This window comes from Acanthaster planci, linkage group LG09 (assembly GCF_054643075.1).
Source record: "Acanthaster planci isolate LZ-2023a linkage group LG09, COTS_SCS, whole genome shotgun sequence".
NCBI classification, from domain to species: domain Eukaryota; kingdom Metazoa; phylum Echinodermata; class Asteroidea; order Valvatida; family Acanthasteridae; genus Acanthaster; species Acanthaster planci.
Window position 1 is genome coordinate 7322875 of NC_141785.1, and position 24648 is coordinate 7347522.

The 24648-nt window shown below is 40.5% G+C and overlaps 1 protein-coding gene across 3 annotated transcripts in view; it reads left to right on the forward strand.

Annotated features, from left to right (window-relative positions):
- Nucleotides 1-24648, forward strand: part of LOC110988306 (uncharacterized) — an 88921-nt gene that overhangs the window by 35051 nt on the left and 29222 nt on the right. For 2 of the 3 annotated variants that reach the window (XM_087141055.1, XM_022251675.2), the window contains exon 2: nt 18011-18122. In XM_087141055.1, coding sequence (XP_086997181.1) covers nt 18011-18122 — 112 coding nt within the window. Of the gene's footprint in view, nt 1-15583; nt 15654-18010; nt 18123-24648 lie in introns of those variants that run through there. The other variant, XM_087141056.1, reaches the window with a different exon arrangement.

Sequence of the window (24648 nt, forward strand, 5' to 3'; positions counted from 1 at the left end):
TGCGTGTACTTAAACTTCACAAATGCTCACCCTTGGTGGCCATTTGTTTGAGATTTCATCACTTTTTGGAAACTTCAAGATTGTCGCGGAGTGGTACTTGCTACAATGCCCTGCTGTGGCCCATGACCACTTGATGGGGGCTTCACGCATGCTCGACCTCCAGGGGTTAGTATGAGAGATAGGCCACTATTAAAACTACATGTAAAACAGTCATTGAGTTAATGTCATTGGTTGTAAACTAGACAGTGAAACTTATTTGTTATATAAAACAATGGGAATTCTTAATCAGATGACGTACATGTACATTTAGGTAGTCACCGCTTGTGCCATGCTAAGTTGTCAGTATCATGCCTGGCTCTGCCTTTTTTCTCAAAAATCTGTTGCCTTTTAAATATGTGGCTTTAATTTGAAGACACAACTACTGTCTGGAGTACTCTGTGCAGTTGCCTGGATTTTGACCACAACAGTGGAGGCCGGTACATCAGGCCAGGGGTCACGTGAGTCTGTGAAAGTGTCTTGTTTCTTCTCACCTACTGTACATGTACATGCCCGGTATTACAGTACTTGTTCTCTCGTGTTTTCTGAAACTTAAATTTTTTTTATATCCTTACCCCGCATTATGAGATTTCAATTTGTACAGCGTATTCACACACAGGCACACAGTCATTTTAATTAATTGGTTCAAATTCTTGCCTTTTTATTTCCAGCTTCAATTGCCATGGAATTTTGTAGCAGATTTTATGAGTGTTTTTGTATTTGGACGGATTTTGTAGCAGATTTTATGAGTATTTTTGTATTTGGACGGATTTATGTTAGTGCTTGGAGCTGTTTTTATGCATCACGTTTTATAAGTCAATTTCAGCCTCCTTGCTTGCTATGGCTTTTTTCCCCCATCTCATGAAAATGCAATCATTTCGCTTAAGCCCATTAAAATGTAATAATCCGCCTAAGCCCGGCCTCAGTTGTTTTGCAAATCTGGCCATCTTTTCAATTTTCACATTGTTGACTTCCACAGCCTCTTTGGGTGCATTTTATTGCCCTAGTAGGGGCTTGGCTGTTGAGTAGGCCTACCGGGTACATGTGGTGCTTGCATGTTCACTTCTAAGTTTGCTTTGTGGAATGATTCTAATCTTTGCATAAACAGCTTATACTTTGAAGTGGGAATGGAAAGAAATTCACCCACATCCACATAGTAGTCCCCCCATATTCTTTTTGTTGGGCATCATTTAAAGAATGCAGTTGATGATACAGTTTAGCAAAATATACATGTATCTTGTAATTTTACAAAACCTTGTATTCAGAAACTTGTAAAAAAGTACATGTCCGTGTACGTTTAGAATAAAGTATAAGAAAACTGCGGAGCATTGATGATCAGTAATGTAAAGTGGGACTGAAAATTCAGCACCTTAGCAAACCGATGAGCACTGCTTTTTCTTACTTTGCCCCTACATTACGTTTAGAATATCCAGACTAAATTTGAAGCCTTTGTTATTTTTTTGTCCCGCAGGCTGCTGTTTACGTGTAGTAGAAACTTTGAGTTTTTCAATGGCAAGTGTAATTTCAAAATTACACTTGCCAGATGAGGATGATGCAAGTAGATTGGCTCCAGTGAATTTCACAATTTGTTAAATGCTTGTATGTGTGTGTTTCGCACAAGTCTGATATGAATCTTCTTTTGCATGCCTTTCGGGTGAAACGATAACACTTGACACCTCGTGCACGCAGTGCCAGGCCAAGATATTTGGCCACTTCTCAAAACTGATGGCTATCCGGCAGGTTGTTATCAGATGTGCAAATGGGAAGAGATAATGGACCACCTTGGTGCACCTGTGACTGAGACACAAACTGACTGCATCTTCCTTGGAGTATCCATGTCAAGTATCCTGGCTGCGCTGGCCATTGTAAAAAAAAAAAAAAAAATTGGTTTGTCATTTTGTCCCCCCCCCAAGTAAATGCAGGCTAATTACGCGTAATGTACTACCGGTAGTTACAGTATTGCTTATTTCACCATAATCAGTTATGATATGTTTTTTTCCATTTTAATAGGATTTCAATTTTTTTTTTCCATTTCATTTCCTCAAATTTCCTCAGTTTTCATCAGTCTGTGTTGTAGTCATACTTTTATGGGTCTGCAAGGAACTTTATATTTTTCTTCAGGGTGAGATGCTGGTGTCGTGCCTGCTTAATGTAGTGAGAAAACGCTGATCAATTGCTGCAAAAGAAGTACAGCTTGAAATATTACTGTCATTTGCCGGGAAATTAAAAGAATTGAGAACGTCCTGTACATACATAAATCATTCTACCAAGTAATTTTTTTTATTTTAAAGTGGTGAGTGCCATGTTGAACTCAAGATCTTGTTCGTTTTGACGTTCTCATGGGTTTCAGGCGGGCCTTTACAGTAGGCTCTCGTTTGTAGTTTTTGTGCGAGGTGTTCTTCTCTCAGTGGTGCAGCCCACGTACATGGTAATACATGTACATATATGCAGCAGCATGCAGATTTTGGTTCCATCCACATCTGTGTGTAAACCAGACTACTAGTAGGTCATTGAACTACAAGCTGCCAGTTGGCATTTGTGGTAAGGGTGGCGCCCACTCTGGTGGATGGCCGTATTGTATTGTCCAGTGAGTTCCAGCAACCTATGCTTACCAAAAAATTGTTTTTCTGAAACATTGCACTGCTGGGATGTCGTGAAACCAAGATCAGGTTATGCTGTGTGTACAATCATGCTATTCCTTGCGTGGACGTGAGAACAAGCAATGTCCACATAATGCAAGCTGTTAAGACTGTGTGGAATTGCAAAGGTCTGCACGACGTTTTCCCTTTAGAATAGAAAAATAGGTTTAGAAGCATTTGGGGGTCAGGGTTACATGTATTTTTTGGTACAAAAATTGAGAGGAACAGTCGAAGCAAGTATCACCTAAAATCTATCTTATAGTGTTCACAGTGGAAGAGAAAGGGATATTTTAACAGAATATTTTTGGAAGTATAACAGATACAGTACATGAGGACAAAGGAACATCCACTCAAGACATGCAACACCGTGGGTGCCTGTCCCTGGGCAGGACATCATACCACTAATGGCTTCCCTCCACCCAGGAGTCAAGTTGGAGCAGCCTGTTTGAATGAGCTGATCCCACTGAAATGACGTAATCATGACTTGTAGTTCTGATGACCTAAGATGGCATTTGTGACCAGCAGTGTGTCATTCCAAATCTTCCGAACCCAGGCTGAAGAATAGACCAGTGACATACCAGTAATGACATCGCACTTTGTTTACGTGTGTGTGCTTTCCCATGGTATTGAGGTGGGATGTGATCCATCGAGTCCCCATATGAAATCACACATGTGAACGAATCGTGACATCATTATGCGTTAGGTCCAGTATACATGTATATGGAAAATGATGCCAATATGTATACACACGAACAATGCAAATTTGGCAACTTTCAATGGCTGTAACAACCAAAGTTTATTGCGAGCGAAATTTCTTCTTTTAAGTCACGTTGAAGTTTGAAAATGAATAGTGGGGAAGAAGAATTGTCAAACACATCTACATTCCTGACTGCAGCTGATTTGGTGGGTCACTTTTTTTTTACATTCCACGCTGGGACCCCTAGAGCAGGGCCATCAGACATAGTGTACCTTGACTGGGTGTAAGCACTTCATGTTCCCTTCATAAATTCACGCTCAAGGCAGACAGTTTCTCAGCAAGGGATTTTTATGGTAGGCGTGAACCACAAATGCGAACATCTGTCCGAATGGCCAAAAAAAGGCAGCTTGGGCTACCCTGGGGATTGAAGTGGGGATAAATGCTGCAGTTGGGATTTCTCCTTGTCAGAAGCAGATATGAAGCAACCCCAGCACTGCTGGTTTATGGACTGCTTCCAAACCTCAAAGGGGATTTTTGTCTGAGGTTGTCACCTTTTAATTTGCCTCATTTGAAAAACCTCTTGTTTCTCATGTAGAAAGAAAAATAAAAGCAGACAGTATTGTTTTCCTGTGGGTATATTAGCTTGAACCTTCCCAAAACCATAGGGGTATAGTGGCATGCTCTTTGGGTAGAAACTGCCAAGGGGCATTACTGATTGTACCGGTAGTGTATTGTGCATTGAGAAAATACTTGTACGAATAAATAGTGGCTTTACACACGTGGACTTTCCCAGTCTTGCAAAATGTTTCATAACAGTCTGGTGAAATCTTAAGGATCAGGGAGACTTGGCTTAAAGTCTCTACTGTTTTCAAATTTTTTTTAAAATTTATTTTTTTAATTGCAATTTGCAATACATTGTGCCACCAGGAGGTTGCCATTGAAAGGTATTTTTTTTGTTCTTGATTCCCCCCCCATAAAGTAAGGTGAATGGCAGTAGACAACTGGAGAAAGTGTCATGCTGGGACACATATTACCTCATAAAAACTACCATCTTGATGATACTGTTACTTGCATTCTGAAAACACTTACGGATCTTCAACCCAGAGAAACAAGCAGGGGAAACAATCCAAGTTTCCCAGGCCAGGGGCACAACAAACAGAATTTGTCAACCGTGTCCCACAATGCACTGCGAAAAATGGCCTCTCCATGGCAACCTCTTGGTGGGAACTGTTATTGTGAACCTCCCATGTTGCAAAAGTATGCATTTCTTATGAGAGTTGCTGGGGTGGGTGGCCATACAGTCTTCATGCATGGCAGCCATCTTTGGAGCTACATGTAATGCTGTTCAGGCTCAGCTGAGTAGGCCATTTGTGCATTTGTTTGTCTCCTATGTCCCCTGGTCCCTTACTTCCTATTTGCTCAAACAAGCAATAAGGGAGAGTGTTGACGGAATGTAATATGCCACAATAAACCTGTGTCATGATGTACATGGAATTACAGATATTATTTACATGAAAAAGTTAGACACCATAAGTCCAAATGTGTATTGGACACTCTCAGGAAACTTGTGGATGAGATAAACCACTAACATGTAGATTTAAATTTAAGAGCAAATGATGGCTTATTTAGGCGTTCCAGAGAGTTTTCATCAGAAGAATGAAAACCAATGCAAATGAACAGGCTTGCTGCCCTTATGTGCATCGATGAACAAAAGCGGTTCACTCAGCACAGGTAATAATTAAAATGTTGTTGTAATGATGATGACATGATGTACATGCAGGAGTAAGACTGTGTGTTGGCACCAGTCTCATCTCAGGGGGATGATGGGGGGTCAAGACAAGGTTCCTGCATGAGAATATTTCCTCTCTGGCAGATCAGCCTAGCAAAGCAGTCGGTTCTCATGATGTTCCTCCCTGGTGTGTGGAAAGTGGTGTTAGTGTGAGCCCATTGATGACCCTCGGCACCCAGCCACAAGCCTCTCGAAACACTGTCTGGCAAGGTGTCTCAAGTCTGCAAGAGGGTGGCTCTTTTATCTCATTTGATCCTCAACAGCTTCCCAACTGTAACGGTATGCATGTTAATGATGATCGAAAATGTGAGCCAGAATGCGACGACTTGTATGCACAGCGGTAATAAACACTGCCAGGCTTTAAATTCATAATGTAATCATTTTGAATGTACATGTAATACGGTGCGGTACAACATCACTGTCTTAATACATCAAGGTATAAAGACAGTGATGTATGGCACAGAGGGTGACATTAAAGTTGGACACTGGAAATTTTCAGACCACCTGATTGATCTGAACAAAAGGTGGACGACACTTTGTACATGACAGTTCATCTGACCCTGTTGAACAGCCAAGGCCATCCCCAGGATTTTTTCCAGGGGGCAGGATTTTTTTCCCCAGGGGTGGAAGAGGTGGGGGGAGCAAAGTTTCCTGATTTTTTTCCCCCAAGCAAATTGGTGTTTTCATTCTCTCTCCTCCAATTTCTGCTAACTCACTTTTTCATTTTCCTTTTATTTTCCTGTTCTGTTTTTCTTTTTTTGACTTTGATGTGGACAGCAGACTATGAGATAACATTTGGACACTTTTTCCATTTAATTGGCCCCTCTGATGTCTCGAAAAAACACCTATTTTTACAACTCCACTTCACTTGAACGCATCCATCTCTCAAGTACACTTTTAAAAACAAATTATCAGCATTTTTCTGGACAATTGAGGGTGCTGTGGTTGTGATGTCATTTAAGGAAGACACTGTTCAGTTTAAAGGTTTCTCTGTTGAAATTTTCAACCCAAAATTTGCTATTGAAAAATTCTTCTGTGAAACGATTGTTCATCAATTTGTTGCTAGATGTGCCAGTAGATATAGATGTACTTGTACAACATTGAAGTACCAAAGAAGAGAAACTTTACGGCAGCAAAATATCAAAAATTTTAGTATGTTTTGTTCATAAATCAGTGCAACAACAGGGTTTTCTCCCTGGGTTGAGATCACTGTTTTGCTCATATGTATGGAAATTTGCATTTAAGCACAAACACCAAAAATGCGCCAGAATACCTTTTAAAATAGCCAAGCAAAAAATGAATTAAGGTTTTAATAAAACACAATAGCTCATTTCAAAGGGTGAAATTTTTTTGTAAATTGCATCATATAAACCCTTTAATCTCAGAGTTAACCAGCCAGCTGCCAGCCGGCTCCGTTGCTGGCTTCCAGGTAACACGTAATGCGCATTGCATAAGTACACGTACCACATTAATCAGATAATGTTGCAGTCATCCTCCCCTGGTCAGGTCAGACTGGGCATGTCGTTCCAGCCACCAGGGCCCAGACAGATATGTTTGCTCAAGAAGCTTATTGTTGATTACGTCACTCTCCTACCCCCCCCTTTCCAGTCCAGACAGGGAGCTTTTGTCGGGCACTGTGTCTGACTGGTGTGATAAAAAAAGTGATTGTTATTGGTTTTTCAGTTTTCAGGAACATTTACAGTGCATGTACCCAGCACTCCTGTAAGTATTCACTTGTCTACTGTTCTGATAGAGGCGGATATTCCCAAGGCGAAAGACTTGGGCCTGTAACTTGTTTGCGGAGCGACAATTGTCCATTGAAGTTATTTCCTTTACCCCATTGTGTAGGTAAAGTAGACATTGTGTTCTATACACGTACACAACTAATGGTATGGCTGTACTTGTATACTAGTATGTATGCTAAGTTGAAAATGGATTGTTAATGGAGCTCAAGAACTCTAGTAAGCAGCAGTGTCGAGCAGTTTCCTTTTTACGTATTACCGTAACTGACGCAATTGTCAAGTGGTATACACATACAGATTTTAATGTCTGTGCATGCTTGGAATTTCTGTTTTTGTTCTCGGTGAAGAGTTTATTAGTTTACGTGTGTTTTGGACATGAGGCATACTCTTAAAGAAAGAATTTTGCTTTGAGTAGAAAAGAGTGAAAGAAATGCTGGCGAAGACTGAAAAACCAGTACTCAAAAGTGCATGAGCTGGATTGTGAAACTTCTGTTTAATAATACTCTATGGTAATGCCTCAATCAGTTCTCTTTAAGTCTGTACTAAGGTAAGTACGGTATTGCTGTATACATACATTGTACATGTGCATGATACATGTAAAAAATACACAAGGCAGCAAGTTTTAACTTGCAACTGTTAACATTTTACATGTACACTATACATGTACTTCAGTTTTGAGTAGCTGTGTGTAATTATGTGAAGTAAATGCTCCGGTATTGTGAAGCCCTGAGGGGAATTCTGGGGCTCATACTTGTGCCAGTTTTCACAGAAATTAGGGCTGTTGATTGGTTTGTTTGGCCTATGGGATTGGGCCAAGAATATGTAAGAAGCCCAGCAGAGGAACCCAGGTCTGGAACCAGTGTGCTGAGTTGTATGGTGTCATGCATATGTGTCAGACTGGAGGGAAGGGAACTGTGCAGGTGAGGTGGCAGTGCTACAAATGGTTTGAGATGTTTCTGAAGAGGGATACTAGACTTCTGTTTGGCTCACCTGGGTTCGTGTGCTGAGTTTGCTTAGTGAAAAATGCCTTACAGTGGGTATTTGTGCTAAGCCAAAAAATTAGCAGAAAACAATGCTCTTGAAGTAATACATAAGTTTATGTATACTGCTGGTATACTTGCTGAATGCTGTGGCTGGTTACCTGTCTCTGCTGACCATACATCCTGAGTGCTTAGCAAATGACTGGGCTCGGTGGGATTGTGCACAACCAGCTGAAAATTGGTCATGTCTGGTCTGTGTTGAGAATGAACGTGGGTGCACTTACAATATACCATGTCCTTCACAAACTGCTCTTGGAAGTACATGTATTCAGTTCAGTAGTAGCGATACATGTACATTTAGTTCACTATGAAGTGGGTACATGTACTGGTAATTAGAAGATGAAAACAGTCCTATCTAAATGTGTGTGTCAGAAGCTGGTTTCCTTGTGTCAGGAACCGGTTCCACATAATGGAACTGGGAACGGGTCACTAACTTACTGAAACACTCAGTGACTATTCAAATAGTGAAAAAAAAAGAGATCTTAAGAGGCAGTTTTGCCCGGGGAGGGTTCAAATGAAGACCAGAGTAAACAGAACACTAAAACCGAGTTTATTTTATTATGTGAAAATTGTTGATGTGCAGTTTGGGCAGTGAGAATTGACAATCTGAATGCAATTTTATTTTTTTCAAATATTATTATTATTGTGGTATTTGGTTTTCCCTCATTTTCTTTCCAAGTTCTCATATTTTACTTCCATAGATTACCTAGTTTGTGCCCTGCCTGTAAATGCACACCACTAATGCACCTATCAATTTTAACATGGACCCCTGAACCCCCCCCCCGACAATGTGAGTCATTGTGGGTCAGTTGTCATACATTTGGAATACAATGATGATGCAGCCCTGCATCCTATTTTTGACACACATCTCCCCCAAGTTAATGCACAAACTTCTCAATTTTTTTGTACACACCAACTCTTAACATCGCATAAATATGACTCCAATCAGACACTGGTATCATTACAAACGAATATCGCTGGTATCTATGTGGAGACCCATGTTATACATACATGTACGTCGGACACCAGACCATAGATTTGTCAACCCTCTGTGGAGTTAGGGCAGGGCAAACTAATACTGTGGATTGTTGTGAGACCGATATTGAACTCGTACAGTGTGTGACAACGAGTGTGGGGTCCTTGTACGTGCAGTCTCACTTTTTCGTTTTGCTGATCACATTGCTTCCCGGGACCGTAAGTTCCTTCCTTTAACCAGTCACCATTGATGAAATTGCTACCAACAAGATGGCATTAATATGCATCACCCCCAACTACTGTGTGTATGCAGAGAGAGCGCAGGACTCTGATGCATCATTCATACAAGTTCTGGCAACGGCTATTTGCTTAACCACACAACAATTTTGCCTGGTGTCATAATGCAGAAACCACACACGTCACACACAAGTACCAGGCAGAATTCACAGCAACATGTAAAACAGTCTTTGAGCTTTCTGCCATCAAGGCTGGGGAATGTGTGATAACCAATGAGGTTTGGTACCCAGACACAAGGGTATTTTACAGTTTATTTATGTCCACATTTTTCCTTGTGTGGAAAGGTGCCCTGCTAAAAGTACAGCGTGCTTTATACATGCGAGTTTGTACATATCATGTGAGTAACGATGACAAAAATCATTGTATACCACATGGCTCTTTACTTTTTACCACTTTAATCAGCTTTTGTGAAGAGATTTTGAAAATGCAGTGTACAGTGTATTTACATGTACTGACACACCTTGTTGCATCCCTGGTTGCATGTGTGACGCCCAAAACATCGCACTTGAGTTTGACGCACCTCTTTGGTCACCATCTGACTGACCATTGACCCACATTGACTTACATTGTCCGGGGGTTCAAGGGTCAGCATTGCTAACCTAAGCAGGTACTCATGCTTTCCAAGTGATGCTAAGTGGGTTTGTTAGAAACCCGAATTGCATTGCTGTCGACCATATTGTGGAGTCAAGTTTTAGTTTGATATAAATTTTATGATGCTAAACGTTCACACGTTTTGCGTTAATTAGTGAGTGCACAGTCATCAAGCTGACCTTTCTCAGAAGAGTTTGTTTGATGCAAAGCCCAAAATGTTTTGAATACTTTATGACTTTGTGAAGGGATTGATGGAAGAGACTTTCCATTCCTCTTATCATTAGGTAAAAACTGTTAGTATTCATGAAGATTTTTTTTTCATCGAGACTGGTAGTCCTAAGTTAGCCTTGTCCCCCTTCCCCTGCTACGATAAATCTTGTAAAATGAAATTATGAATTTTTTATCGTCACCTTGAGCACTAGACAGCTATTTCATCTCCACTGCCCTGGAGGGATTGAGCTTCTAATGGCTGGAGACATACGTGTATGCATCTACCTGGTACTCAGTCATTAAACATGACCCTGGGAATCAGACAGTAGCCATCTGCCGGGATGGACAAATGACCACTGGCTTAATAGACAGCCAGAAACTGATCCTTGAACTGTCTGAAATTGTCTCTCCTTTTTTGTCATAGGTTAAAACTATTGCATATACCAGTACTGTTGATTTTGATTGAAATTGTCTTGATTAAAATGTCCTGATCAATTAAGGCATTTAGGGAGCAGGTTTTACTATCAAGCCATTTCGTGTCATAGAAGAGTAGGTTTCTGCCCATAGACCCCTTAACTTTTTCAGTGTCACAGTCAAAGTTTTTGCCTACCAATCAGTGGTTTCCAGACCATGGCTGGTCATCCATACAAGTCAGTTTAGCCATCTCTTGGCCAAGCCATTTTTATTGGCCAAGAGTCCATCAGGTGGCTAGTCTCAAGCAATTGATGAAGCACTGGCAGGTGGTGCCCTTTTTCATGTAATTTGCATAACGTGCACTGATCTCCATTAAAGGAGATTCTTTACGACTACTCTTGTGAGGAACGTACCATAACATAGCCAGAGGGGTGTTTGAAAAAATAAATAAAATTGGTTAGCACAATTTTGGAAATTTGTGTAATTTTTCAACTCGTTTTGACTTTGTGATGCAAAAGGTATTTATCTGAAAGAATAAATGTGCTTGGCTGGCCCAAGAAACTGGATGCTGATGGTGTCTTGGCCTTAAGCTCAACCATTGTCCAGCATCCCTTCCCCAATCCAGTCTTAAATGAATAATTAAGACCGGCAAAGCATGTGAATGTAAAAGCATGTAAAAAATCCCTTTATGTACTAACTAAGAATACCTCTCCCTTTAATACTGATGAAGCAAAGGTGCATTTTGAGGCAAACTTCATACCAGTCAAGGTTGATTAACTCGGCAAACTTTGTCCACCCATGCCAATGGTGAATCTGTCGTAGATAGATCTTAGGATCATTATTAAAGGTTTATTATATCATAAGGTACAATGTATATAGATCATAATCAGTTCAAACCAGACATTTTTTAGAAGATGACCAAAGTTGCTGGTACATGTTCACGTAAGGCTGTGCATTAGCCTGTCAGACCTTGTAAACATACATGTACTGTATGTCATCAACCTGAAAGTTCATTAACTGAGTACCAGGTATTCTCCTAGCCAGACTCGTACTGGAAACGTACGTGTAGTGCGTCAAGCTACAGACTGGATTTATGAAATAGAAGTCACACTGAGGAGAGGCATTTTCATGCGCATGGTTGCGTTTGCTGTATATATCCCTTGTCTTTTTTTTTTTGTAAATGCCTCATAACCCATCTACACAGTTAAGTGCAGATTATTTGTGTTTGTTTTATGCATTCGCAGGTTAAAACCAATGATTTAAAAAAAAAAAAATCTGCAAAAGATATCTGGCCATGATTGTGTGAGTGCGGAGGTGTTGGTAATGGATGGTACATGTGAGGGGAGATGATCATCATTATATGAGTGGTGTTCATTAGGCAAAGCTGCGCGTCCTGTTCTCGTCAGGACAATGCACCCAGGTTTATCTGGCACCCCCCTTCCAGTAATGCACAGCATTTGTTATCTCCGTGTTGCTTTATCGCTTTTGAGTCAGTCAATTAAATGGCCCTTCGTTGTCTCGTATCTTTCACACTTATTGACGGGCCAAGCGGCACAGGGCCAGTTGTCGGCACTGCTCATCTAGAGTGTTCCTGTCATCTACAAGAGTTTGCTTGTCCTTAGTCAGCCGGAAAGAACCTGTTTAGCTTTTTTTTCTGGTTTACCTTAGCTGAAAAGTTTTGGGCATCTAATCTGATTTACCGGTCCAACATCTGGTATCATCAAGGATTAAAAACCAATTGCACTAAATGACTTACATTGTGAATCTAGCAGAATTTGTACAATACTCAAATTTATCAATATATTATATAACAGCTTTTGTGTTTCAGCCTCCAGCAGACATAAATTTGTGCAGTATTTTGGGGAAGGGTTGTACAGTTACTGTATTTTTGTTTGTCTGATTTATATGCAAGTACATGTGCACTGTTTAGTTAACCATGTTACCAACGTTTGTTTCTCTAAAAATACGAATAATTTTCATTCAGGCAGTATGCCGTAGTACAGATGCATACGTTAACGCCGTACTTCTCAGTTACATTTAACATGCATGTACTTACATGTACATGTATATGTACATGTACAAGTAAGTGATGGAGGTCCAGTGGCATAGTACTTGAACGGTTTTTGCATACAGATCTGCGTTGGCTAGAAAAAATTCTGGGAATAGTGATGAAGTCATTATCAAAGTGTGATGGGGAAGCTATGCAGGTATGCACATTACATGATATTAGAATTAGAATTAGAATTAACCATATACTAGTACGTGTGTATGCTTTGACATTACTAGATATATGCATGAACGTTAACATGTACATGGGTTTGTAGCTCTATGATTATATTAATACTCCCTTCTGTAGAATGTTGTGATCCACTGACCCTGGTCCATTTTTAACAGCTCTTGTTCCCTGCAGGACTTTGCTCTTGTAATTAACACCACCAATCTCAGAGTGTCAAAGAAGTACATGTAAGGGCAGTGCCTATTGGCCACCTGGCCTTGAGATGTAGAGTAACTCTGCAGTCATTGGTTGGAGGTCCCTTTAGTGCAGACAGCTGGATATTTCAGTTGGCTGTCCGGCCTTGAGTCCGGTGCTTGCTGGTGTGGGCTGTGTTCCCATTGGTTGCTTATTTGGAGGGTCCCCCCATACTCTTTGTCCATTGGCTGGGTAGCCTTGGTGGAGAATGCTAATGAGCCTGGCCAGTTGCCTCTGGTTGGCTGGCCTTGGGCTGTATGCTAATGAGGTATTTGCCTATTGGCAGGACGGCCTTGTGTCCAGCTGCCTGTGGGTGACTAATGTGATGACCAGACAGAGCAAGGCCAGAAGCTGGACAAGACAGTCTGGCCAAGTGTAAATATGCATTGGTCATTTCTATCAATTATTAAAAGGGAGAAAATGCACTGTGTATTCAGGTGGCAATAGCTAATTCTTCCAACAGAAGGGGTATTTAATGTTTTGGCTCAACTTTGAATTAGATTTGAATTGGATTGTTAAAATCTTAGTTTCTTTAGCTAAGAAATACATGTACCTGTTATGTACATATAGGCCTACATGTACATGTATGGTACATGTCCACGTACATGTTCGTTAGTGTACATGTACCATTACCTGTTCTTAATTCTTATCAACAGTACACTTACTGTAGATGTTGAGTACAGGCTTCATTAGTGTTTTGAAATTATCTGGTAGTAAATTTTACCTTGTTTCTTTGAAGTCAACTATATGTGTGATAAGTGGCAGAATCTCATTTGATGTGGCACACACACAAGCCACGTTTTAGTGGAATTATCGATATACATGTACCTCCATATTCCACCTTAACGGCATTTTTTTCTTAAATGCTACCCTTGAAAATGCTCCTGTATCTCAATAAACCTTATTTTCAGGTTTTGTTTTGCATTTCAAAGGGTGTTTTCGAGCACCTCTGGTTTCATGCCGAGCGTGATTTTCATTAGTGAAACTGATGTCATTCCGGGAAGAAAACCTCAATGTTACATGGATTTGTGCAGTAAAAAATGCTGTTTTTATAGTTTTATAGTTTTCAAGCCAAAATTTCTTTTCATTAGACATTCATTGTTGTGTTAATGCACAGAAATAAACTAGCAACCCTTCCTCTGAAATGTTTTCAATAACTAAATTTTGGGTTCACCATCCGAATAGAAAAACCTGTAAAATGCAGAGTGTCTTCCCTGTTTTACAGTTTTCACCAGCAGAACAGGAGTATAAAGTTACCTATATATACATGTAATCTCTCAGGAAAATGTCATTGCTTGGAGTAAACTCTGTTTGGGCGATAAAACAAGAATCTCGAAAAAACCAAAGGTGGGATGAAGCAGGTGTTTGCAAAACACCCCTTAGTGTTTTCCATCCTTGAACACAGTCTGTCCTATCACATCCAGCCAAAATTGTGATGGAGTAGCAGTAGGTTGAGCTGTTGTACCTCGTGCAGTACAGACTTCAGGGTATTGCATTGGAAAGCCACTCAGAGTTTGTTCAAGTCTTGTTCATTTTAGAACGGGATGCCTCCAAGAACATGGATGTACATGAAGATTGGATGTCTGCATGAACGGAAGAGCTTTTCAAAGCCCTTATCAGTAGCTGTATGGATTGACATTGTTTGGTCAAAGGAGGGAATAACAATTACAAGAAAATGAAGCGAAGTGAATAATAAACATGTATTTACCGTACATGTACAGTGTACATTAATGTGTTTCCATGGTAATAAGTAAATATGAGTTCATTAACATTTTGGCAGCAAGTGAATAAGCCCTTTGCGAGTTGAATTTAAATAAAATGTAGTACATCAAGTTATTTGATCGCACCTATGATAATTTTAATTCCCAAGACTGAAGACACTGCTGCTGTACCTAGTGATTTGGGGCAAGCCTTTGCATAGTGACCACCATATCTGGAATGGACTGGTTCCTTTGTGCCCTTCTCATCCATTGAGAACAGTGTATTAAGGCAAAGCGTCTCTTATGTAACTAAGGATAAGCTTGCCCCGAATCACGAGGTAAAGCAACAGTGTCTTTAGTATGGAGAATTCAAATTGTTATGTTCATGTGAATTTAAAGAACTCAGTGTACCAGATTTTATCAAAATTTAACTTGCAAGAGGCTTATTTAGATGCACAGTAAACATACAAATGTTACGCAAATGTCATTTACCATGCATTGTTTTTGTTACGCTCTTGAGTCGTTTATTGTTGAGCTAATTAAACCATAATTAAACCAAACCAAACCGAGCCTGTCATTTCAATAAACACGTAAATACAAAGCAAGCTCTTGTTGGCTTATTATTCTTCAAACCACCTTGGGGCATTCATCTTGTTTTCTCCCGTCCACTTCACCCAGTGCATCCAATGGGCACCCTCTTGCCAGTTTTAGATGACCGACTGATGAGTGGAGCTTTCAACATTTCTGACCAATCAATGGCGCTTTGTTATCACCTGACCTCCAGCAGCTTTTAAATCTTCTGCCAAGGCCCCTCATTAATACATTTCAAGGGGAGAACAGTGTTTAAGAATGATCTTTGTGGGTTGGGAGAAATGACCAAGGTCTAGTGTCCACTGAAAAAAAAACTCTTTTGTTTGTTAGCTTATTTCTGGGTTCTTTTTTTTTGGTGCCTGTAGGGTCAACTTGATGAAATTCTGGCCTCACAGCTGAGGTCAAGGATGACAAACAAGTACCTCCCCATCAAGGCAAGAAAACTGAGGGGGAAAATGGCGGGTAATTTAGAAAATGATTAACTCCTTCCCTTCCGGGGTGGAAGGGCAGGGGCATGCTAAAAGTGAAGGTCTTCCAGGAAATACAGGCGCACGTATGGGTGACCTTTGGCAGGGTCACTGTTTTGTCCAGTATGCAGGCAGAGGCAGAGTTTGATTCCATTTGTTTTGACCTTTACCTTAATGAAGGCTTCAACAATAAAACCCTGATTGCGGCTGCCTTCATGTTTTGTTCGTTTGAAGTAGTGGTCCAAAGATGTGTATATATGTGATCCCCCAAGAAACGTGACTGGCCCAGTGTGTAATTCCAAATTTTCTGCCATTTGGTGATTAGTTTTCTGGTCTGAAAATTATATCATTTGCCTGTTCTTGTATTGCACTAAGATCATTGAGGACTTTTATTTAGAAATACTTGATCTTGGCGATGTAACATTAATAATAATATGTCCCAAAGGATTGTGGGAGATGCGACTTTCTTGTAGAGTGTGAAAACTAGCGGTGCTAGTCATTTTGGTTTAGTTTTTGCGGTGAATATCATAACTAGTTTGTTTCAGAAGTGACTGCTCCACAGCTGGATGTTGAAGCAGGTGCAGTAGGGAGAGTAATATCATGAGGTGACAAATGGGATGTTCCATTCCATGAGCCTGACGTGAAGCTGAGTGGAATGGAACATGTCATAGTATCTGTTACTCAGTCTGTAGATAAGAACCCTCCATGTTTCCTGAACTCAAACATTGTGAGAGAGGCTGGTAGTCAGTACAGTGATGCATTCATGCAGTAGCTTCAGTGTGCAATAAGGTAACGGTACTTGCATTGCCTTGAGCTTGTCTAGACATCTAATTCACAAAGTTTTCACGGGGAATTCATGATAATTTGCTGTTAATAACTGTCATAATTACATCTAGGCCAGACATGAATGTATCTGGCCTGTGTTTGGTCAACTAGAACCTGGCTCTGTATATTAACACTTTGCAACCTGACAGACTCAGGTGTTAATGTTGTGTTAAATTAAGGACTATATGTACGTACTTTTATCAAAAACTGAAACCAATTCAGTGGCAGGTTATTAAAATATGTTTGTTCTGTTACCCAACTTCTTTTTAAGGAATTACAATTGACCTGTAGCAGAACTCCTACGTGTAGCAACATCAAGTTGGACCCTTTCAGGTCTTTTAAAAGCCTCTGGGAAATTTGGGAAGATTTTTCACGATTGAGGAAGACATAATGCTAAGAGCCAGGGCTTCTTTCAAATGGACTGTGGGTCTCGTTAAGGCACAAAACGTTCACGGCAGAGGACGAGCTGACAGCCTGCTCCATATTTGCCATTTGTTCAGGTCAGATGCATTTTGTGCATGCAGGAAGCCATCCGCCGGTTGTTCCAACATGTAAGGCAAATGGTCGAAAAATGTCATTTGTCTGACTGTGATTTCCCCCGTTGCCAAAGGGGCAGTATGTGTAGAAATTGTCGTTTTCTCTGGTGTGTGCAGTCGGACTTGGAGGATTCCACAAGGTTGTAGGGGCAAGTGTTTCAACAAATTAAATCATGCATTTTGTTATCGTTCTGATTGTTTGTTTGGTTTTTTATAGGTTTTTGAAAATATGTATTCATTTTATTGACTTCATTCATGGGAAGCTGTTCTCTTTTGCTTAATTAAAACTGTTACATGTACCTCACTTTCAATTCTAGGTGGCTGACATGCGAGTGCAATCTATCTGTATTGTTAAACCAAGTTCCCCCTTAGTAACAGAGGACCTATTTCATTTGGGGCTCTGAGATATGAAAGCCACAGTCGATTACAGCTTAAACTCTTCATTCATCTTCCAAAAAAATCATAATTGACAATATAAAGATTTCATTAAAACTGTAAAATAGGCAGCCTCGGAGAATTCCATTTACATGTAGGTTCAAGTATACATGTAAGGAAAGAAACTAAAATTCAAATGAACCCAAAATTAAAAGCTTTAATTCACGTTTAAAATAAAAGAAAAATATTTGTGATTAAAAAACACGTATAATACGTGTATAATGTAATATTCATCAATCCCCTTAAAAACCCCATCTGCCATTAGTTACTATACATGTGTATTACATACTGTCCATGTACCAGTGTTTCATAGTTTTTGTGGAATTGTTCACAGTAAAATGACTTGACAAAAGTACTCATGAATATTAAAAAAACCTCACAGACTGGTACATGTACTAGTACATGAAGAATATCATTCTCAAGCCACTTCCTGGTCACAAAGAAGCTTTGTCACTGAACAAACATGTTTTGAGCCATGGCTACATATCGTGCATTACAAGCATACTTCACTGTAACAGCTCTTTGTATTGGTTTGTAAATTTTTTTTTCCTGACAGGCCTCATCAAAATCGCCGACAAGCTCGGTCTCCGTCTGCTGGCGCCCCGCAAAAAGATCAACATTCTGCTCATTGGGAACCACTCTGCTGGCAAGAGTTCCTTCATTAATTGGTGAGCTTCCCGTTACAAACTGTTCAGAGTGTTACTGTGTTGAAGCGTCGCAAAAGGCTGGCTTATTGATTGTTCATGAAAAAAGTTTAAATACTTCCTGAATTTGAACCGGATTCATGATGTACAAGTTGGCAGATGTTGTCCGTGGTAATTTGGCTCTATTTTATGCAAACCAGTCATAACACCATGTGCATAATAATTTGTTGGTATTAGGACATCTGTTTTGTTCATTTTTTATATTTGTTTATTTTTTTATCCAGTATGTTAAACAATCTTGCAATTTCTCTGTCAAAACTCCTAGTACGGACATTACGTGCACAAATGGGGGGGGGAGACATTGTCAGTTTCCTTCAGTGTCCAGGTTTTCGGTGAAGCGTTTGGTAAGTCAGAGACTGTTGCTTTGTAGGAAAATGAAATCAAGATTACTTGCTCTTGTGGTTTGATTGAAATGGGGAAACACAGTGTGAACATGTGATAGAAACCGGAGAATGTTCAGTGAGAAACTACATGTCTGTTTCCCTGCTGTTGATTTTACTGCAATATCGTTTGGCACATTGTGCGTACATATGAGCCATTTAAAAAAAAATCAAGACATCTGTAGTCCTTTTGGCAGTTTCATTTTTTGACTTTGTGAATGAGTATCTGGACATTGGGAGAAAATGAAAAGAAAGAAAAATTTAAACTGCAGAAGTAGAGACGAAAAACGTACATGTAAGGTATGATCTATCTCGCTGTCTCTCCTGTACGGTTCTTCATGTTCTGTGAAAGATGGCCGTTAAGACAACTTATGTGTAACTTGTTTTTAGAGCAACATGGTCCACACACAAGTTCAATAAAATAATAAGAGTTTCTTGTTGAAGCATTGACATCAATTTGCTCAAAGCAGGTGGTAGAGTGCTTCAACTGTTAATTTGTTGGCAGGTGAGAGGAAAGCAAGTGGGCTTTTTTTTTTTTGGCCAGTCCTGAATGTATCCTTACACACACTCAGAAGGAGAAAGACAAAAGTGATCTACGTGTACATGTCTGTATACCTGTTCCCGCTAACTTCCTCTTTCATTTATGACTCTTCCTGTTGGAAGGCGGGGCCCAAAAAAATAAAAATTGCATGATGGATTGAGGTTGTGCTGTGCAAGTACGTTGGTTGACAGCAGCTGTTTCCTGTACATCTAGACAGTGGCCTGATGGCAAGATTATCCTGCAGTGCAACGAAGCTTTAAGGGTACACGTGTGCTATGCAAAACACAGTGAAGGGGACCAGTCATGCTTAGCAGTGTTTTCTCCAATTGTAAATTTCTGCTAGTGTTTCATCATCCCAAAACGTTTGACTCATGTGAACAAGTGCGCAGGCTGTAGCTTTTGAGTAAAACAGCAGAGCATCTCGTGTTCTCACAAAGTTGTTTCCTTGCGTAGTCGAACAAGGAATGAATAAAATGTGCCTGTCATTTTTGACTTCAAAATTGACTCTGCTTTCAAAAACCCACACAGTCACTGTAGCCCTTCAATACAGTGTTAGCCTCCATGCTGATGCACCTGAAGAATAGGTTATGGAAGGCTCGAAGCATGGTAAAAATGTAAAACAATCAGGGAAACAGGTTAACATGAAGGCCCCCTTCACTGTGTACTGTCTCAAATCTATGCTTTTCAGATTTAGTAAAAAAAACAACAACTACTGCTACAAGTATTTCCCAACCTTAGCATTGGGAGGGGGTGCACATTCATGCATGCACATGCGGTATACACCTTTAAACGTGAAATATTTTGTGACCAGGTTTTTATTTGAAAACTTCCCTAACACCAACATTCATTTAACTGGAAGAGGAGAAGAAGGAGAAGCTTGTCTGAAAATGCATTCAAATTTCAGTTCTGTCTTTATGTATACATAAGGTACTGTCAGTCCCTTTGCATGATGTATAGGCCTAGATGTACATGTACATGTGTACAGGGCTGAGGAGAGATCTGTTTAAGCATTCCAATGAAACTCTGAACTTCTTTTTGGAACCCTAATATAAATCTGCCTAAGTTAAATGGATTAAGGTTTTGAAAATAGTCCTTCCAATCTAAAATTCATACAAGAGGAATTCCTTAGAAGTTCCCGGTATTCCCCGGTAGGGTTCTTGCCTCCTTTATCCTGCTTAGTATTTCCCCTGGATTTTCCCAGCCCATTTTTTTCCATGGCCAGTATTTATTGGCCGGCCATGAGGATTTGCCGCATCCTGGCCAGTTCCTCGAGTGCCATGTTGTGTCTTCCGCTCGCCACATAAAGTTGCTGGTCTTTAAACCAACTTTCTGCTTGGGACTGTATGAGTTCAACAGAAGAAGAACTTTTGTGCAAGAACACGATCAATCTCTTGTTTTGATCCATTCGCATGTGTTTGTCAACCTGCAGTTCACGACTACATGCGTATCTATCCATTTCGTATCTGTTTATGTCATTTTTGGATGGTTTATTTCAAAAACCAGCTCGGTTGATTTCAAAAGTGGACTCATGTAAGAAACACAGATACACGTTTGCAGATTGCAGGTGGATTATATACGTGTACTCTGGGGCTACATGTTGTTTACTGGGGACATGTTGTGCAAAAAGGTTTGAGATTTGTCATAGATAAGTCTGGTGAGATCCAGCATCATGCAGTGTATTTTTTAAGGTGAACATAAGTGGAAGGTAAGCAGCTACTGTGCATGTAGATTCAAGGATGGCCTGTTACAAGGAGTTTATGCAGTTTTAAAGTCTGTCAGTTCAGATTTCCAAATACACTTGTACATTTACACCAATAATGAAACTCTTCGCACACATTGTTTTGCTGAAAGTTCACTAAAGTTCTTAATACAGTACACAAAAGTTTAATTTTGAATACAGTGTATTCGTGTGAAATTAAATTACAAGTGGTGAGGTCACTCGTTTTGACTTTGAATTATAACTGTAAGAAAAAATCTTTCTTTGACCTTCACAGTGTGCACCTTTTTCCTTACAGCAGTTTTTAAAAGGGAACAAAGAAGGTTATTTTCACTGAATCGGGATCAGTACATTTTAGGAGCTGTGTAGATTAAAGTCCATTGGCCAAATGGATACGTCTCCTGTTTCCTCCTCAGTGATTTTATAAATATTTCAGAAATTCCCCAAAGTGGATCAGCTGACATGTTTTACAATTCATGCCAGATCTTTCCACTCTGAACTGAAAGCCACAGTCAAAACCCTTGAAAGCACCGGGCCCTGCATTTGGAGTTGAGAACGTGAGGGGTAGGTTCAATTTTAAGGCTATCTATCTGTTTTGTTTTCGTGCTTTTTTGTAAGCTTCATCGTTTTTTGCCCCCCAGACTGAAGAGGAATAGAGTTACATTGCTTCATCTCAAGCTTCCCTGTGGACTATTCACATATGTTTCATTCTTGGTTGAATTTGGGGAAAAAAGTTACTCAGACCTGTATATAGATTTTCATGATTAAACATTTTGGAGCAGGCTTTAGACTGCTGATTTTTTGACCGACGATTTATTAATCTGAGCCACAAAAAGCATTTAAAGAATTTTTGTAAGTTATTTTGTTTCCTTCGCTCTTTTTTGTTGTTATTTTTAATGGGGGAGGGGTCTGAAATTGCCAGCAGAACTTGCGTAAATAAGCCGAAAGGTCAGGTCACCAGTGTTTAATTACCAATTCACCTTGTACAGTTCATGCCTTTGGAATATCTGTGGTTTTCTTGTTAATGAAAAACAAGGTTAGATTAACACAGCCCAGCAGAGAAATTGTTATTCTGCTAGTAACTTCTGTGGACTCTGATCTGCTTATGTTCCTTGAACTGCTGCAGTGGTCGGTTCATGGGCAGTTTTCCTAACAGCTTTGTACTTGGTCAGTTTAGATTGGTGGGCCCAAAATCCTTTGTCCTCTGAGTGGTCTCACAAACAGTTTGAGAAGCCTGTTATCCAGTATGTGTATCAAGGCCTGAAGGCCGCGGCCCCACATGTGTTTGCGGTCTTGGTGGTTCACGGGGTCAAACTGCGTGGCATTGTGTGTGTGGTGTGTGTGTGCCTTGTGCGCGTATGCTTCATGCACGTACATGTACATGTACATGTAGTTGGAGAAGGAGTGGGCTTGTCATTGTGTCAGTGGGCAGTGGCGCTGGCTACTGGTGTGTCAGTTAACGTGGAGCTTTTGTGGTGCTCACAAGGCTGTTGGCAGTGGGCATTGGCGTGGCTGATTGTGGGGCATTGGACTGGGCCTTGGGATTTTTTTATTAACTCTGGGTCCTGGGCCCCCACCGCTGGTCAGAAAGTGGCGGGAACTGTCATGGTGACAGGGCGTGAACTGACCAGGGCTGCTGTCGCTCATGCCGTGGGGTGGATCACTAGCAGCCTGGACAGCGATGAAGCAAGACAAGCTGTGGAGGGACTTTTGTTCTGAAAAGCACATGTGCTTGGTATAGAGTGTCACTGGGCCTTGCTTGTTTTCCTGGAAGCTAGAAAAATCTCCAACTGGACTTATTTGGCCCTGCTACATGTACATCAGCAATACCAAAGCATCCCACACGGATGTCATGGGTGTGCTGGTAGTGTTGAAATCCATATCCTGACCAAGGTGAACCTGAGCCAGATACAGTCATGTGCATGCGTGTGCCTTCACCTCCATTCTGTGCAGAGATCCTGGATTTTATCACCGTCGGACGATAAAAGTAAGAGAAATTTTGCTCTTTGTTATCTCCTGTGGCTGTTGTTTCCCCTTCCATTGTCATTACTGAATTAAAGGTAGGCGTGTGATCTTACAAATGTTTGCTGAGTGTACAAATTTACAGCATGAAAAAGAGTACTTTAAACTTTGAATGTCCCAAGGGGGTTTCCGTGAACACTCTGTTGTTTTGGAGCCTCCATTTTGGGGCCTCCGAAGTAAAACGTTTTGCCCTTAAAATGGTGCAGAGGGTGGAAACCAGTCAGTTTCAAACTGTCGTGGTGAATGTTGTGAGTAGTGTTGCCAATGTGGAACATTGCAGACTATTGAATTGTGGAGTTTTGAAATCCCCGCCCTCCCAGAAATACGCTAAGTACAAGTATCTGGTGAATGTTAAAAGCAATTCTGGATATAACCGTTAATGCCATCTCCAACAAGTCGTACAGTGGGGCATTGAGATGACATGTAGCTCCAGTAAACATGTACTGTACGCTGTTCAGTTTACAGTATCAGTGAACCCTAGGTCTGGTTTTGGTGCCCAATATCTTGACACAACCTTTTGGATTTTTGGATGCAACTTCAGGATCCTAATATTTACCAATTTTGTGTTGTACACAGTTTACATTCACATATATCACATTTTATAAATGTAATCAATACCAGTTTGAGTGAGTATTAAAAAAAGGAGCGATTTTTCCCTGGAAAAAAGTTACAGTTGGAACTTTACAAACACACATGTATCTCAGCTTTTCAAGTTACTAGAATATTGCTTTGATTTCCGATTCCCGAACAAATAAAGAGTGTATGGTCAAAAATTTGTCAGTGCAAAGATATTTTCCTAGTATTCCATAAATATACATGTACCGGTAATCCATGGAGCCCGTGCAGTACCTACATGCACGTGGCTGTGCTTACAGTTTTGAGGACCTGATATTACTGGTGTTTCATAAACTTGGAAGTTTTCCAGTCATTTAACTTTTTATTAACCCTTGGTCCTGGATGCGTGTTCAGCATGGCGGAAAGCGGGCCCCATGAAAGTGGATTATGGAAGATTTCCCTCCAATTTCCCCATCCCCCCTCTTTTTTTCCGGAGTCCGCTCACTGCGAGTGGAAAAACTGCCTGCGTGCCCACACGTGCCTTGGGGGTACACATGTGCAGTCCATGTAACTTCCTCAGTGTGCTTTGCTCTGATGGCGGTGCGGTTAAGTGCCAGTCAATTGACCGTGCACATGTAATTTAGCTGTACACAGTCGGGTGAAAGTGGATAGTCGGTTCAATGGCCGACTGGTTGGTAAATAGTCTGCGCCTTTCTAGCAGCCTGTCGAAAACAGAAGAGGGAACGCTGTGCCCCAAATTGTCCCAAGAATTGTACTCTGTGATGTTGACAAAAGATCATTTGCTTCACAGTCCATTCTGTGTGCAAGCACACCCACACATACACTGTGCATTACCTGTACTGTGTACCATGTAACCGTATAGAGAAATAAATATGCATACAGTACGTTGTTTCTTGGAAAACCAAACGATTGTGTGGTGAATATGAGGTTACGTATCACTTAGCAGCATCAAAGATATACGTGTAATTGTTGCTTTCAAAGTGTATAGTACACTGCACACCTTATCATCAGAGTTTGACCTGCATTTATGCCGTTCGTTTTAGTTCTGCGGTGTACCTGTATGATGATGCATTATATCACACTGTGACAAAGAGTTGACCTCATAAGCTCTTTTTCCCTGAAACACAGAAAGGTTTTTTTTTTTTTTGCATCTGACTCATCATCAGTCAAATATCAACGACGTGGTGATTTGCTGGCTTGTGTTTGTTTGAAGGTGGGCCACTGTGGGTTATTCAACCATCCTTGGCTTGAAAA